At 52.2% G+C, this 17,258-nt stretch overlaps 1 protein-coding gene across 3 annotated transcripts in view; it reads left to right on the top strand.

Annotated features, from left to right (window-relative positions):
• The window catches only part of HS3ST1 (heparan sulfate-glucosamine 3-sulfotransferase 1), a 29,282-nt gene extending 12,392 nt beyond the window's left edge, over nt 1-16,890 (top strand). For all 3 annotated transcript variants that reach the window (XM_045834386.1, XM_045834385.1, XM_045834387.1), the window contains exon 2: nt 14,536-16,890. In XM_045834386.1, the coding sequence (XP_045690342.1) occupies nt 14,645-15,571 (927 nt within the window). In that variant the 5' untranslated portion in view covers nt 14,536-14,644 and the 3' untranslated portion in view covers nt 15,572-16,890. The remainder of the gene's footprint in view (nt 1-14,535) is intronic.
• The last annotated feature ends 368 nt before the right edge of the window (nt 16,891-17,258 follow it).

Below are 17,258 nucleotides of genomic sequence, written 5' to 3'. Positions count from 1 at the left end.
AGGGTGTCCCGCCCAGCCTGGGACTGTAGGAGGCGCTCCAGCTTTGCACACGTTGTCTTCCCCTGTGGCGCGGTGACCTGCTTGCTTCAAGTCAGCAGGCGTGCCGTCTGTCTGGGTTTCTGGGAGATTTGAGTAAGCAGAGTCCCTCTACCAGCCCTCGGAAGACACGCAGGCCGAGGGCGGAGGCACCGGGATGTGTAGGTCTCGGCGAAGCCGAGCACGGCCACAGTGAGGCGCTGTGTTCAGTTGTCCCTGGGTCGCGCCTTACCACCCAGGAAACGGCTCCCCATCCCCCACCCCACTCCCGGAGCAGGACACACCAGGGTTCCTGGAGCTTCGCCCCCGCCCCTCAGGCGTGGTCCAGCGGGTTCCACAGGGCTGCTGCATGAAATGTGGATTTATGCGGCGTGAGTGGGGAGGGCCCCAGGTCCTGGGAGCTGGCAAGTGAGAGTGCCAGTGTTGGAAGTAGAGAAACGTCAGTCTTCGAGGGCAGGAGGATGGCTCAGCCCAGGTTCCCTGAGCTCAGACGGGTCGCCATCCTTTGTTGCCCCACGACGGGGCCAGAAGCACCCGAGAAAATGTCCCCTGAGCCAAAGTCAGCGTCAGCCGGCGTGGTGTCCTCTCCGAACCCGCGCGTGGGGGCTCTGCGCGCATCTTCCCCAGCCTCGCAGGCCCCTGTTCCTTGGATGCGTCTGCGGTTGCTGTCCCGAAGGAGACGCATGCCTCTGCCTGCTCCTACCCCCAGCCACCGTCCCCTCTTCATGGCACAGAGCAGCAGAAGGGCTCCCGCTGGCATCCAGCCATTGGTTGGGACTCTGGTGCCACCAGCCACCAGGCCCTGCTGTGTTAAACAGTCCCTTGTGTTCAGAACTGCCCTCACCTGCTGCCTTTTCTTACTTGAATGGTTCTTTATGGGCCTTTGCTAAAGAGGGTACAAAGGCTAATGATCTCATAGTCGTTGTCCTCTGAACACAGTGGATTCAGAGCCGCTTTATGCCTCGTTCTGCTCCTTTTTGTTTTTTTGTGTTTTTTTTTTTGTCATCTAGCTCTCTCTGCATCGGCTCTCAGCACTCATGATTTTCTGCTTTTCTCGGAGAATGCTTTTTTCTTACTTGTCAGTTTTTGGAATGTAGCAGTTCCTTTCTTCTAATTATTTAAGCAGACTAGTTGTTATAAAATCTAAGTTATTGCTATTATGGCCCTTTTATTTTTCTCTTCAAGATAATTGCATCAGGCTACGGTGATTGAGCTAATATCATTGGTTCCTATGTCCTGAGGCTCTCCCTGTGTCGTGTTAAGTGGGCTGGCTTTTTTTCTCTGCAATGCTTCATTAATTCTTGTAGCCCCCCAGCATAGGAGGAAACACTCCCTTTCTTCAGATGGGGAAACTGAGGCTCGGAGAGGAAAGAAGCTTTTCTGTGGGCAAACACGTAAGCCAGGATTTCAACTCCAGGAGATCTGAACTCACTTGCTTGGTCTTCCCACAACATGTCCTGTATTTCTCGATTTTCCTATTTATGTATTTCAGGCTGGGCTTCAGTTGAAAGCACTGAGCTTGATTTTTGTTGCTGAGAAGCTTTGGATATAATGCTGTTTTTCTTCCTCTTTTGTTCTGGGGATGTCTCAATATCCTTTATAGGCTGGCCCCTTATCTAGCCAGTCCACCCCTTCATCATGGCCGAGGTTCAACTAATATTCACTCAGTGAACACGAGATATGCTCTGAAAGCAGAACAGCAACGGCAGTTTGGGCGACCGGACCCAAGGGAGCTGCCTTTCCCCCTAGCAGCTGTACTATTTTGCCTCAGCTGTGTAGACACACAATGCATGCCGCCAACTGTAGCCCACGACGTGGTCCGCTGACACCAGCGCAAGTGACAAAACTTCAGGGTTTACTTTGACCTGGGTGGAGTTTGGGATGACAGTGCCCTGCCACGACACACAAGCATTCTTTTTACTTCTCTAAAGCCTTCGCATTTTAGATGGATAGAAGAGGGCAGACGCTCTCAGAACTTACAGCACGATCATTTCCCTCCGTGAAGGAGGCTTAGAGCACGTCTCAGTCTCGGCCCAGGCCCCACAGAGGTCAGGCCAGGACTCGGGACCAGACCCCAGCTCCTGACGCCCAGCTCAGCAGCCGGCTCGCTCGTGTGCGTGGCCCCTTGCCGCAGAGACTTTGTCGAGATGCATTCCGTGTGCCTGACGTGACCCGTGTTGGCGGTGTTGGTCATGGGAATATAACCTTCATCTGCCACAACCATGGATAGCGGACCTCTGACATTGATGATGGGGATATTTAGCGTCAGTTTTCTCTATGCCAGGCTCTCTTCTGAGCCCTTCAGGTAGCAATATCTCCTTTAATTCTCACAACAATTCTAGGAAGCTGATACTGTTACCAGTCCCACCTTTCAGGTGAGAAAAGGAGGCAGGCAGAGGTCACGTGACTTGCTCTCGGCCAGCCAGAGGGAGTAAGGGATGGAGCCAGGATTCAAACCAGCAGCCTCTCCGCTCTGAGCTGTTACAGTTCGTCCTGATGATTCCTGAATGTGTCCCCCTGGTGCCAGCTGCTTTCAAATAGTTTAAGTTATCACAAATAAGTAGTATTGTAAATGTGTACAACGTAAATCGTTTTGTGTCAACATTCAGAAAGAATAGATGGTCAATCTGGAGATGATTTAACTTAACGTACAGTGTTGTATTGAATCTGAAGCCACCGAAAGTACAGGAGGAGTTAACAGGAGACCGCAGCGATGGCTGCGTTCGGTGCGACACCCAGGTGGTGGTGTCGTCCTGCACGGATTAAACGGCACCGAGACACTGCAAGATGAGTGAGGTGATCAGGCGGGCATTCCCTGTTTAAAGTAAATTCATTCTTGATAAGTTCAAGCTCAAACCAGAGGGAAATGAAATACTAATTCATTCTGCGGGAACTGGAGCTGAAGAATCTGGGAATCTTGGTCGCGAATGCTGTTTCTAAAATGTCCCCAGTGAGGGGCCAAGAGAAGTCGGAGCCGTGCCCGTGGGTGTTTGTGGGGTGGGGGCGGGGAGGAAGCAGCTGCGCGCCCCGTTGCATGGTCCAGGGCTGTCCCGTGAACCGCACCAGTTCGATTCAGAAAGGGAGGCCACACGGGCAGCGCAGAACCAAAACCAGCCCAGGCGCTGTGCTCCGGTGGTTTCTGCGCCAGCGGCGGGGGGGGGGGGGCGGGGCCGTGTCCGTCACTGCCCCCTCCCTCCTGCCTTTCACCGCTGTTCACCTCGATACCAAGGGCTTGCGGAAACGTCTGTGTTCAGGTGACCAGGTAAACCAAGGGCATGCGTGTCGGACAGGAACGGCAGAGACAGTCCCTCGGGCCAAGCCTGAGCTGCGGTTTCCAGGGTTTTGCACTAACTTGCCCCAGCTCACAACGTGGCTGTGGCCTCGCTGGGGTTCAAGAACCTTGTGCTTTATGCCATCACTGCGGTGCCTTTTCCCTCCCACCATTTTTCCTTTTGTTCTTTTCTTCACCACACCCCGTCACCCCCTCTCCCCTTTGGCAACCTTCAGCTTGTTGTATGTCTCTGTGGGTCTGTGTCTGTTCTGTTTACTTTTTTCATTTATTTTGTTTCCTTAGATTTCACATATAAGTGAAATCAGATGGTATTCGTCTTCATCTGACTAATTTCACTCAGCGCGATACCTTCTAGGTCCATCCATGCTGTCGCAAATGCAAGGTTTCCTCCTTTTTATGGCCAAGTAATATTCCATTGTGTGAACCACTACATCTTGATCCATGCCTCTGTCAGTGAACACTTCAGTTGCTTCTGTGTTTGAGCAATGGTATGTACAGCGGTAGGGAACATCGGGGCGTGTGTATCTTTTCAATGAGTGTTTCTGGGTTGTTGTTTTGCTAAGTAAATACCCAGAAGTGCAATTGCTGGATTGTGTGGAAGCTCAGTGTGTTTCATAGTGGCTGCACCAGTTTGCAACCCCACCATCACTGAACAAGAGTGCCCTCGACTCCTCATCCTCATCCGATACTCTTATTTGTTGATTTTTTTATGGCAGCCACTCTGACAGTCATCTGTGCATCTGTCTCGGGTTGTCCCAGTCGCCTGCGGCCTGGTGCAGCCCCATGTCCCCACTGCCCCCCATACACTGTGTGCAGTGCCAACCGAAACACCCGCTCAGCCCCGCCCTGCTGCACCCTCTACCTGCGTGCATGTCCCCGTGGGACTTCCCGCACAGCAGACCCCACGTCTCCTCCCAGATTCTGCCTGCAGAACATCGATGGCCTTTCCCGGGGAATCCCGCCAGGCAGGCCCTCCCTGCTCCTCCACGGCTCTGCCCCTCTCTGCTGGACCTGCGTGCAGCTGGGGCTGGATCCGGGCTCACGTGGAACCTGGTGGTTGCTTTCCCTGTGGTTTCGTTGCATGCGTGGCTTCTCCTTTTCCGGGTGCTCCCGCAAACAGCAGCTGCATGATGTCTGCACCCCCAGCAACTCCATCCAGTTTTAGAAACCTCGGAGGTGCCTTGTCCTATCACGTGCAGGCAAAGTGTAGACCTCAGGCATCTGCCTCTGAGACTTACCCATTAGTCTTTTATTTTTTTCTCCAGTTCACCTGATGTGGCAACTAAAACTCCTGTTACATGCATAAAAATCAGAAGTTTTCACATCAATATCCATGGTTGAATCTCGTAAAAGCAAAAGATCAGACCGCATCGGTCCCTCGCCTCGAACAGCAGCTGCAGAGCTGTCAGCAGCTGGCTTCTCGGGAAAACCCCACCCAGGGCCTCTGGCTGCAGCCCCGACCAGTGACCCCCTTGCCCGAATCCAGCAGACAGGTGAGCACCACCCCTGGACGGACTCACACAGCAGAGACCTTGTTATTATATTTCTTCAGAGAGCTGTATATTAGTCTGCTCAGGCAGCTGTAACAAAATACCATGGACTGGGCAGCTTAAACAACAGCAAGTATTTATTTTTCACAGTTCTGGAGTCTGGGGAGTCTGAGATAAAGATGCCAACAGACTCAGCTCCTGCTGGGAGCTCTCTCCTGGCTTGCCTATGGTGGCTGTCTGCTCGTGCGCTCCTGTGGCCCAGAGATCCCTGGTCTCTCTTCCTCTCCCATCGTGGGTCTTGCCCTCGTGACTTCCTCTAACCCTCATTCCCTCCCAGAGCCCCGCCTCCAAACGCCATGTCACTGGGCACAAAGGCTTCAGCACCCGCATTTGGGAGACACACCCAGTCCATGTTGGCTTAAGAAATGAGGCCAATCCTCCCCACCTTTCCCAGTCCAGGGGAAGAATTTACTTCAGTTTATACATATTCCTTCTCAGCTGCAAACTGCTTAATGTTTTGTTCCCCAACACAAAAGCAGCACAGATTCCCATGCCTTGGGGTCCGGTGGGACAGGCACCAGGAGACCGTGGTTTCTGATTCAGCTCAGGCCCCGCATGCTTGAACTTGGCATTCCTGTTCTCTGCCTACCTCAGTTCTCCCTTCTGCAGGGGTCAGGACAGGACTCGATGGTGGCTTGTGGCCCTTGGTCCCTGATGCCTCTTGTGTCTTTCCTGGTTGTTTCTGGGGAGATGGGTGGGACTCCTGGGTGCTCGCCATCCAGGGAGTGATACCACCCACTGCCCACCCAGCCAGGAGGCTCCCACAGCCAGAGGGCACCCGTGTGGCCATTGGCTTTCACCTGGAGCAGGCACTGAAGCCACACACAGGCACGCACCAGGGTGGCCGGCTCCCGCTCCCTGTCTGCCGGCACAGTCCCCTTTCCACCCGGCTGCACGCAGCGATGGGAGAGGCCCGGCCGCCCTCCGGTCACAGAGATCCACACGTGCTGCCTGTGCCGGTGAATCTCGGCCTCTCCCGAAGGACGCATTTAGGTCACGTGGCCTGCTGTGCACTGGCAGCGCAGATCCCACTGGCGGTGGAGACGTAGCTCCTCCTCCCGTTCCCTCACGGGCGCCTGCGCACGGCTGCCCAGCACTCGGAACTCAGGAACGCCCCACTCACTGCGCACACCTTCAAAACAGAGAGCCCGGCTCCCGACCCGAGGATCGCTGTCTCTTCCCCCATGAGCCTCTGTGCGGTCGAGTCACTGCAGTGCTCAGATCGTGCACAAAGGCATTTGACTAATTATCACCCCGGCTCAGCGTACACCAACCACATAGCTTCCTTCTTTCAAGGACAAAATAGCTCCCGTGATCTGAGGCTTGCCACGGGCCAGGCAATATGGTAATGTCCTCAGCATCCACTAGACTGTTCCATTTTCCTCGCAGCTGGAACGGACGGCCAACGCGTTCCATCTAAGGCTCCGCGTTTCGATGCTGCCGGCAGGATTTTCAGTCGTGGAGCTGAGATTTGAGCCAGCTGTAGGGCTCTGAATCTTTTATGAAATCCACCATCTCCCCTTCCCCGCCCCCACCCCCGGGATAATACCACCCCTGTGGCCACACCAATCCTTCTCTAGTTTGTCCGCCGCTGCTGTTTTCGTCCCGGAATTAAAAACAAACTGCCCAACCACAGTAAGAAACAAAACCAACAGAAACTGGGCCACGCTGGCTCAAGGCCAAGGCAATTGGAATCCAATTCCAAATGGGCACAGGCGTTCCAGACTCACAGGGCCCTCCCTCGCCTTCCAAGGGCCGAGGGTGGGCAGCCAGCTTCCCTGGGAGCTCATCAGGAACACAAACACTCAGGCTGCTTCCAGACCTCTTGGATCGGAATCTGCCCTTTGAAGGAAAGCTCCAGGGCACTGGTGGGTGGGTGCACACATGTGAGTTTGGAAAGCGCTGGGCTGGACGATTGTAATGGGGCAGCCAGAGCTCCTGGGAGGGGAGCTTCATTCGCCTCCCCCCGGCAATTCCCAGAGCAGATCCTCCGGCCCTAATCTCCCATCTAAGTTGGAGAAGAAGGCTGCGTGGGCTGATGTCAGCCCCTGTGGGGACAGCCTGCTTTGTTCATCCTCGCTGGACCGTGGAGTTCTCAGAGGCTCAGAGACGACACTGCAATGTTTTTTCTCCTGGCCCCAAATCCCTGCTCCTGTCCCCACACCATGCTTCCCTCCCTGGCTTGCCGAGGTGCCGCTTTCCTTCCCTCCTGGGGAGATATGTTCATGTCCCAGTTACCCTGTTGTACATATGGAACGACCTCTCAGCCTTGTGCGGACGCAGTCAAAGAGTCTACCCCTTTTCCGGGGGGGAAATGCGGCCATCACCCTCCCTTGCCCCAGACACTGACTGCGGGCCAGGAACGCTGATGAACATCATGTGGGCTGACAGTGGGTCCTTTCTACGCTGAACTCTTTCCACCCATCATCCTACCTCACAGCGATGACCACACGCAAATCCAAGTAACAGCGCATACCACCCTTGGTTGAAGACACTGTGTAGGCTGTTTCTGGGAGGCTTGAGCTACCCGCTGTCCTTTCTGAGACCGACAGGCCCGAGCTGGATGTGTTTCTCCTGTCTTGGTGCGCAAGGGGCCCTGCCGGGAGAGACAGCTGCCCCCGCTGCCCAGTGCTCATAAGCAGTTGTGCGCGATGAAAGCGAAGGCCTGCCTGACTCTTGAAAGGGAGCAAATGATCTTATGCTGTGGATGGCTCCGGAAATCAGTAGGATAGGGGCATGACAGTTCCGGTGTCTGCACTGCCCCTAATCAGCCTGCAGTGTATCCCAGCAAATTAAATCACTCAGCGCCCTGGGATGCTTGGGGAGAGGCAGCCCCGCGTCGCAGGAGCACCGCTCTGGTCCTCTCTGCTGGCTGCACTCCCCCCTGCCAGGAATGCTCCCCCCACCCCAGGGGGCGGCGCAGTCACAGGAGAAAAAGGGCAGTGCAGTTAAAGGTGGCCTGCGGGATATTACTTTTCCCACTTCTTGGGTCTGTGACCTTGAGAAGGTCATTCCACCTGAAGAGCATGTTTTCCTATTTGTCCTGGGAGGAGAGGCGCTGTGCTCTCTCTTCGGCTTGGGGGATCTCATTTCATCACGGAGGCATACGGAGGAGGCACATTCAGCCCACGCTGCGGAAAGGCACCCTGGACCCAGGCAGGTTAGAAGCTTACTGGGGGTCCATTCACTCGAAGAATTCTAGCCTGGGCCTGTCCCACTACACAATCTCCTTTGTTTTTCCATGACTGCGTACTATCTTTTCATTGCTTAAGAAGTGAAAAATAAAATGAGGAGAGCCACCCCCTGGTATTGCTGCAAGTATCAGAGGGGGTAATTTATACCTGAGGGCAGACCGCCTGGCACCCGTGGGCACTCGGTGAACAGTCCCTTCTCTTCTGATCCTTTTACCGAATCCCTGAGAGGAAGTGCAGTGGAGAGCTGTGACTGTCCCCGTTGGGGAAGAGACTCTTGCCCGTGACAGCTGTGCCTCCCTCTCGTGTCGAGGGGCTGGGAATGCGTCCACAGACGGATCGCAGACACCGCTGTCCCCGAGGCACTGCATGTCCCTCCTGTGCAATTCTCCGGGTATTTCACTTTATCCATGAATCTTCCAGGGGTGGGACTCGGAGAATATACTGTAGTTAATTACACTTGAAATCTAGGTCACGATGTGGATCATGGAATAAGAAGACGGAAGGACAAAATTAAAATATGTTCAAAGGGTGACTTCACTGCTTCCCCTCCTTTTTTAATTAAAATATTTTCCAGACTCAGGTGACTTTGCCCAACTGCCATCGGAGATGTTGCCCCACCCCCCAACATCTGGTTTCTGCTTGACTCTCTAGGGATGGAAAACTAGCTTTTTTTTTAAAATTAGTTTTTTACATAGACAAACTATCGAGTTTCCTTTTTTATTGAATTGAAAGTCTTTCTCACTGCCTGCAGACATTTGCCTTGCCTGCCACCACACTGGGCGGGCCCATGCAGCAGACAGGCGCACCAGGACCCACTGTGGCCCGGAGTCAGGCCCGCGGCTGCAGCCGGCGGCCCAGGCCCTGACAAGCAGCCAGCACTGCACGGATGCTCCCTGCCGAAGAGGCAGACAGTGAACGAGCAGACACGATTTCGGAGAGTGCATGAGGGGTATAAAATGGATGATGTAAAGAAAGTAATTAAGAGAGAGCAGGTGGGCTCCTGCGTCGGGGACTGCCAGTATTTGAAATGAAACATGCATGCCAAGAAAGAGCCAACCCCAGGAACTTGGAAAGAGGGAGGGACAGCGAGCGCCAAGGCCCAGAGCTGGTGTGAGCCTCTTGCGTACAAAGGAACAGAAAGGCCAGTGAGGCTGCAGTTGGGTTTAAGAGAGCAGGTGGGGGCTGGAAGGGCAGGCAAGTCCCATCGTAGGGGCCCCCAGGGCCTGGAAAGTAGTTTATATTTAATCCCAAGCACAATGGATCCTCCACCTAGCAAATTCCATGCCCTCTGTGGGTCCCCCACATCTGGCATGAGGTCAGCATCTTCACGGTGGGGCCCAGGAAGCCTAGTGTTGCTGATGGGAAAGACTCTCTTCTTTTGAGTCCTTGAAACCTAGGACTTATTATCCCTGCCAGATGAAGGAAACAGCCTCCCCCAACCAGGGAAGGAAACAGAGAGGGGACTGGATCACACTTCGGGCCCTTTGCACCCATCCACGCAGAGAAGGAGGGGTTCCGGTTGTGCATCCTCGTCTGGGGCCCTTCTAAGAAACCCTGGTTCAGCAAAGACCTGATGCCAGGCATGAAGGGTCAATAGGACCGGGAGCTCACGGCGAGGAGCCCAGGCCCTACTGCTGCTCTCATGGGGCATTGCCGAGGACTGAAGGGGGGAGTGAGGCTCTGCCTGCCTGGGCCGAGCTTCCCACTTAATTTCTCTTAAGCCTCGCTCCCCTGTGAGGCTGTTAGTTCTCTTGGGGACTTGCGCTGAGCCTGCTCAGGGCCCTACCTGCAGTCGCCAGACTGGGGTCTGCTCAGGAGCAAGTGCCACCGACGGCAGCAGCCACCACTGCTTTTGGCGAGGGGCGTGGCCTGGGCTCCAGATGCTGCCAAGCACCCTGTGCCTGTCCTTGCCAGCTCAGGGCTCAGACATTCAGAAAGTTCCATTTGTTCCATGTTACCTGGTTCGGTTCTGGTGGGAGAAGAATGAATTTGTCTTCGTGCTGTCTGCTAACTCAAACTTGCCTCCCTGGTCCTTTTCCTGGTTAGGAAGCTCCTCATTTGTGAGCGGGGGGGGGGGGGGCAGGGGGGGGGTCTTGCCTGTGGGAGAGCACTTGGCACCCTACAAGGGCTTCCAGGTAAGCATCCCCGCTCTGCTCCATGCCCTGTGTCTCTGTGGCGTCCACCCCAGTTGCCACTGACCATGTGTGGCCTTGAGATGCGCTGGAAGAATAAACGTGTACCTACTGGATTGTGAAGACTTAACACACAAAACAATGCAAAAATACCATCTTAAATGTATATGGTGATAAAATTCTGGGTATATTGGTTTACATTAAATATTTCTTTTTTACATTGTATTAAATATTAGGAAAACTGGGGTCAACTATAATAGCATAAGCAATAAAACACAATAAAAATTATTGAGGTCACATTGTTTAATCAAATCATGTAGGTTTTGAGTGTACAATCCTATAATCCAATAAGTTGCATTGTTTTTAGTGTGGCTTCTAGAAAATCCTATAATTCCAATAAGTTGCATTGTTTTATTGTGGCTTCTAGAAAATTTTTAAGTGTATGAGTGGGTCATTTTAACGTTTATGATACAAGTAAATACAATGCATGATTTGTCATAGGGCAAGATTTGACTAAGTATCAGAGACACACAGTGATTACTGTCATCTTTGGGAAGAGTCACTGTTACCTCATGAGATGTCCTCGTTGCCTGAGGAGACTGCCGTTTTTCTGAGGAAGTGCAGAAACTGGGCCATACTCTTGTCTCTACAATTCCCCCTCTGTGTGACTACCACGGGGGGGGCCGTGGGTGGCATTGCAGAGGACAGAGGGCATTGGTGAAATGGGGGGTTCCTCTCAATGCCAGACTAAAATGTTAGCTCTGTACCACAAACTCAAGACACAGTTGTTTGGTGGGTGGAGAAGTGCACGTGGCTCGCACTGTTTGCTGCTGGAGAGAGCTTGTCTGTGCACAGTAGCTCCCTGACACCCCGTCTCAAGGTAACCGTTGAGGGGGTGGAATCATTACCACGTTGCAGGTAGGAGATGGCAACTAGGAGAGGTTAAGTCAAACCTAGAAAGGATTTCTCACTCCGTAGCCTGTGCAATTTCTTTTGACTTTTCTACTAAATAGAACAAATGAATGAGTTCGACCCTATGTTGTATGTACCCCATGTATCAGCTGATTCTGGAGTTGCTGGCCAGGAGTTGTCACTGCTAGTGGGTTTGGAGGGGCACTTTCTTGTTTTAGGACCCCCAAAACATTGCCACTAGTGGGGAGGCAGTGGTAATGGCAGAGAGAGCAGAGAAGTAGAATTGAGGAGCCACCGGTTCTAGGCCGGGACTGTCTGTGTGGCCTGGGACAAGTCACTGGGGGCCTGCTCACCTATGCAGTGAGAGGCAGGGACTCTTCACTGTGACCCTCTTTTGCTCTGACGTTCGTAATCCCATTGTCAAGATCCGTGTGGCTCAGATGTCCTGGCTCACAGGCCCACCGGTAAGCTTGGAGATCTTTGCTTTTCTCAGAGTGTTTCTAAAAGGCCGAGAAATTCTAACTATGCCTCTGAGAAATTCAAATGAGCAGATGACCACAGGAAGAAGCTGGCTCTTGATGGTCATTGTGGATGTGGGTGCGTGATATATTTTATACATACATGTAGATATGCATGTGTGTATGAATGCATATATACATAATGTATATGTGCATCATAACTTAGCTAGTTTCATACATGCACATGCTGTACATATGGCTCTCTCTATATATAGCTCATACATACATGCTCCTCTCTCTATTTCCCTCTCTGCCTGTCTCTCTGTGTGTATGAGATTTTAGCTAAGCTTTTATTTTCCCTATAGCTCAAATATTAAATATTTTGGGAATGTAGAAGGCTGACAATAAGCAAATACATTTTTTTGAACATTTAAAGTAGAAATGAAGAGCTTTTAAACGACTAACTGCCCAGTTTATTATTCTTTTATTTCTATTTTTGAAAGGACACACTATATTTAGTTTCTCCTCTCTGCGACTGCTGGCAATTCCACTTTAGGAAATAGACCTCGGAGGGGCACCAGGCTGAGCAGGACGCCTGGCAGTAGGGTGGGAAGAACATTCATGCACTAGGGCTTTCCGACCCTGGCCTCCAACTCTGGCACTCCGGTGCTGGGGGACTAGGACCAGCAGTGGTTTCTGGGGTCGGAATAAGGAGCAATAAGATGGAGACAGCACCGCCCACCGCTTCACCCAACCCACCCCCTGCACAGGTGCACACACGCACCCACACTCGTGCACGCACAGACCCACACAGGCACACATGTGCACGCATGCACACACACAAATGGAAAAGGCACACACAGCCGGTCCATTCCGTAGTCCCACATGAGCAGCTGAGAAGGAAATGGAATTTTCCTGAAACATACTGAAATGTTCAATTGACTAAAGCAAATGGCCCATTAAATTGAGCTTATCCAATCAGTAGAACCAACCTTGAACCACATCTTGTTTGGCCAGCCATCCTTAAATATTTCTCTTTTTTTTCCCCAAAACAGTTATGCCAGTCAATGTTGCCAGTGTCTTCTCCAGCATCCGGTGATTCTCTAAAGGTTTCCAGCTATTTGATTCCTTGTTCTTTAATATACACTTTTTCCAAACAGTTAATACAGTTGGCATCTAAGGGAAATAGACCAATCTGCCCTGGTGTGGTTCTTTGTTTATGCATTCTGGACAAGTTTCAAACTAATGAAGTGAATTTTAAACCTGGTCTAAAGAAGATGATGGGCCCCCCTTGATGGGAACATTTTCACCGGTCCTGGAAATGCCCAAGTCCCCAAGCCTGGTCTGTCTCTAAGACATCCCTAACTGTGTTTAGTAGTTAGGCAGGGACCTCTCAAAAGGCAGCTCCCACTCCCCTCTGTCTGGGAGAGGGTCGAACATGGACTGTTCATCAGCACCCAGAAAACACGAACCATAACTCATCCGTCTTTGGGAACTGGGTGCCCTCCTGCCCAGCACTGCCGATGTGCTTGAGGGACTCAAATGCCCAACTGGGACAAATCCCAGATGGGGAAAGAGGAGAAGGCATCAAGGAGGCCGTTTGTGGAAAGACAGCCCTGAGTTTAGAGTTTTGAATTTGGGCTCTGAATTTGGAAATGAACTTTGTGGTGGCCTTGAGCAAGACTCTCCTCTATAACTATCCTGCCACCCTACCGTACAGTGTAGGGTTGTGGTGACAAGTCAACTGAGCAGACCCCAAGACCACTTTATAAATAATATAGCTTTGCATGCATGAAAGGTTTTCCATCTTTCTAGCAACCTCACGTGTTTATCCCTCTGGCCCCACTTCAAGCATTCCCTCTACTGTGAAGCCACCCCCCCCAACTGTTTCAGGCAAAATGAATGAACATATGCCCTCACGGTGTCCTGCCTAAATTATGGTCCTAACATTCACCGTGTCAGTGCCGGGAGTCAGGTTGCATTGGTCAGCCTTTCCCGAACTCGTGCTGCTGCAAGAGCCACACCAAAGCTCAGTGGCTGAAAACCACCAGGACGCATTCCCACTTACAAGCCCGGTGGCTCTGCTTTACCTGTCTCTCCTCCTCCTCCTGGGACCAGGGGCTGACCAGGGCACACGCTTCTTATGGCAAGAGGGCCAGGGGAGATACACGAGGCCTCTTAAGGCCAGGACTGGGGACTGACGCGTTGTCATGTCTGCCCACACGCCAGCGGCCAAACACAAATCAAATTGTTGGGAAGCACATCCCCTCCACAATGAGGCCGTGGTGCACATCCAAGAACTGGGTGCCGGGAGAGCCGAAGAATTGAAACCAAACAATCTTTCATACAGGCTGACCTGCGCTATTAGATCGGGAGCTCCTGGTGGGCACGGCCAGGAGCGTTGTCTGCCCCTGTATCACCGGCCCCTGCACCTGGGGCTGGCAGGGGGTGCGAGCTCCGCTGGTGTTTGTTGAGGTCCAGAAGGCCCTCCCAACTCTTTCCTTTATAACAGAGTTTGGCAAACTATGGTGGCAGGGACAAGTCTCTCTCTCTCTCTCTCTCTCTCTCTCTCTCTCTCTCTCTCTCTCTGCAAACAGAGAACATATAAACTGTATGGGAAACAAAAATATATTTAATGACACATGAAATTCTGTGAGGTTCAGATTTCAGTGTCCGTAAATAAAGTTTTATTGGCACACAACCACACCCATTCCTTTGTGTATTGTCTGTGGCTACTTTAGAGCAACACAGCGTACTGGGGGTTGCCATAGAGACTCTTTGTCCCTGAAGCCTAACCCTTTCCCGTCTGGCCCTGCACGGAAGCTTTGCCACCCTCTGCTTCATAGGATCAAAAACCTGAGAGAGCCCCAGGGAGGTGAATGCACTGCCCAAGACTCCAGAGTCTTAGCTCCATTAAGTCTGTGGATTTGGGGTTAACATTTTCTCTTCTTTGTTTCCTAGTAATTGGCTACCTGCGACACCCATGTGTCACTGACCAGGAGGCATTTCCTGCGGGAGCACTTCATGACCCTGCGACGTCCAGCCTAGTGAAGCCACTGTGGTGTCCAGCATGGCCACGCTGCTCCTGGGCGCAGTGCTGCTGGTGGCACAGCTCCAGCTAGTGCCTTCGCGCCCCGGGGCCGAGCCAGGCCAGCAGGAGCTTGCGCGGAAAGCGGCCGCCCTCCAGGACGAGGCCCTGGATGGCGTGGCCCCCAACGGCTCAGCCCAGCAGCTGCCGCAGACCATCATCATCGGCGTGCGCAAGGGAGGCACCCGCGCGCTGCTGGAGATGCTCAGCCTGCACCCCGACGTGGCGGCCGCCGAGAACGAGGTGCACTTCTTCGACTGGGAGGAACACTACAGCCAAGGCCTGGGCTGGTACCTCAGCCAGATGCCCCTCTCCGCCCCGCACCAGCTCACGGTGGAAAAGACCCCCGCATACTTCACATCGCCCAAAGTGCCTGAGCGGGTCCACAGCATGAACCCGGCCATGCGGCTGCTGCTCATCCTGAGGGACCCGTCGGAGCGCGTGCTGTCGGACTACACGCAAGTGCTGTATAACCACGTGCAGAAGCGCAAGCCCTACCCGTCCATCGAGGAGTTCCTGGTGCGGGACGGCCGGCTCAACGTGGACTACAAGGCGCTCAACCGCAGCCTCTACCACGTGCACATGCGCAACTGGCTGCACTTCTTCCCGCTGCGCCACATCCACATCGTGGACGGCGACCGCCTCATCAGGGACCCTTTCCCCGAGATCCAGAAGGTCGAGAGGTTTCTGAAGCTGTCGCCGCAGATCAACGCCTCGAACTTCTACTTTAACAAGACCAAGGGCTTTTACTGCCTGCGGGACAGCGGCCGGGACCGCTGCTTACACGAGTCCAAAGGCCGCGCGCACCCTCAAGTGGACCCCAAACTCCTCAATAAATTGCACGAATATTTTCACGAGCCAAATAAGAAGTTCTTTGAGCTTGTGGGCAGAACATTTGACTGGCACTGACTTGTCGTAAGCTAGGCTCAGAGCCTTTCCTACTGTAAGTTCCGGGGTACATCTAGGGGGGAAATAATTTTAAAAGGGCATTTAAGCTATAATTTATTTGTAAAATCCATAAATTACTTCTGTACAGTATTAGATTCACAATTGCCATATATACTAGTTATATTTTTCTACTTGTTAAATTGAGGGCATTTTGTATTGTTTTTCATGGTTGTTAACATTGTGTAATATGTCTCTATATGAAGGAACTAAAAGATTTCACTGCAAAAAAAAGAAAAGAAAAAAAAGAAACAAATTCTGGAGACACTGTCTTTTTTCGAATATAAGTACTTTGCCCCTGACTCAAATTAGCTGTCTATGTTGAACTCATTGGAGAATCCATTTTCCTTTGTTACTAAAAAAAAAAAAAAAAAATTCATGGTTGTTATGTTCATCTTTCCCTCCCTCTTCTCTTGTGTTTTTTTTTTTAATTTTCATGCCGTGCTGTGGTCATCTGATTTATTTTTTACTTGCATTGTAAGATGTATCTTCACTGAGACGCCCTACTATTCCTGGAGGAGGCGGTTTCACCCCGTCCCGACTTCAGCAGGTCCCTGAGTGCGGACTGTAACCCCGCGCAAACCCAAGGCAGGCAAAGCGGTGGTGAGACTGGAGAAGCCGTCAGTAACGCGTGAGAAGCTCCCTGGGATAGATACACATGTGCCCCAGAGAGCCGCGTGTGTGTATTCCTGAGCTCAGCGCTGGGAGAAACCCACAGTCAAGGCGGGCCAATCCTACAATGAAGGGGTTTAAAGCATTGGCCTTCAGAATGACCTTGGGACTGTGTCTACTGCCCCAGGTGGCCACGGGTCTCTGTGGAGCAAATTAGAATAGAAAGGAGGAGTTACGAAATGTCCGTGTGTCCGCATCTCACAGATCCTGTGACAAGCCGACTACAGGGAAGCCTTTTGGCTTTGGTGTGTCTATGTCTTGAGTCCCCAGGGTGCATTTTTACATGTAAATGCCATGTGCAAGCCTATTGCAGCTCTTTTTAAAACTTTAGTGTTGATACTAGTGCAAATATCCCATCCCCCCTTTTGCCACCTCCACCCAGCACCCCCTTTCCCCTGGCGGTCAGCACGATGCTGTGGTGTCTTCTGCCTCCGCACAGCTGGGTTGTGGGAGGAGCCCCAGCGTTCTCCTGCTGCCTTCCTGCAGTCAGCCTTCTGCAGGGTTAAATCAATTGGACTTTTTTCCTCTTGAAAGCAAAACATACTCATTACGGTAGAATGAAAAATACAAAGAAGCAAAATAAAGCCATTTCCTGACAGAGTTTATACTTACGGCAGAGGAGTGAAATGGACATTATTGATTGTTTTCTACATGCAGAAACTCATTGAAATTTTTCCCCAAGCAACCTCAGGAAGTAGGAATCATTATGGCACGTTCAAAAAGGAGGAAATAGGCATGAAGATAAGGAACGTACGTGCCCAGGTTCACATTGACTGTGAGTAAGCCAGGGTCGGGGTCCACAGACAGCCCAAGCACCCATTTTGTTTCTTTCTACACCACTCTTTCTGAACCCCAAATAAAAGGCCTGGCCTCAGAGGCAGTTCTTTTTCACTTCACCAGACAGATTCCGTCCCTGGTGCCAAAGGTCATCCAACCCAAGAGGTGTGCGGGGTCAGAGAGACGGAGCGAGGAGGAGACT

This window comes from Phyllostomus hastatus, unplaced genomic scaffold (genome assembly GCF_019186645.2).
Source record: "Phyllostomus hastatus isolate PE091 unplaced genomic scaffold, TTU_PhHast_1.1 phas_contig_196, whole genome shotgun sequence".
NCBI classification, from domain to species: Eukaryota; Metazoa; Chordata; class Mammalia; order Chiroptera; family Phyllostomidae; genus Phyllostomus; species Phyllostomus hastatus.
Note: the sequence above shows the minus strand (reverse complement) of the source record. Positions and strands in the feature narration are given on the sequence as shown.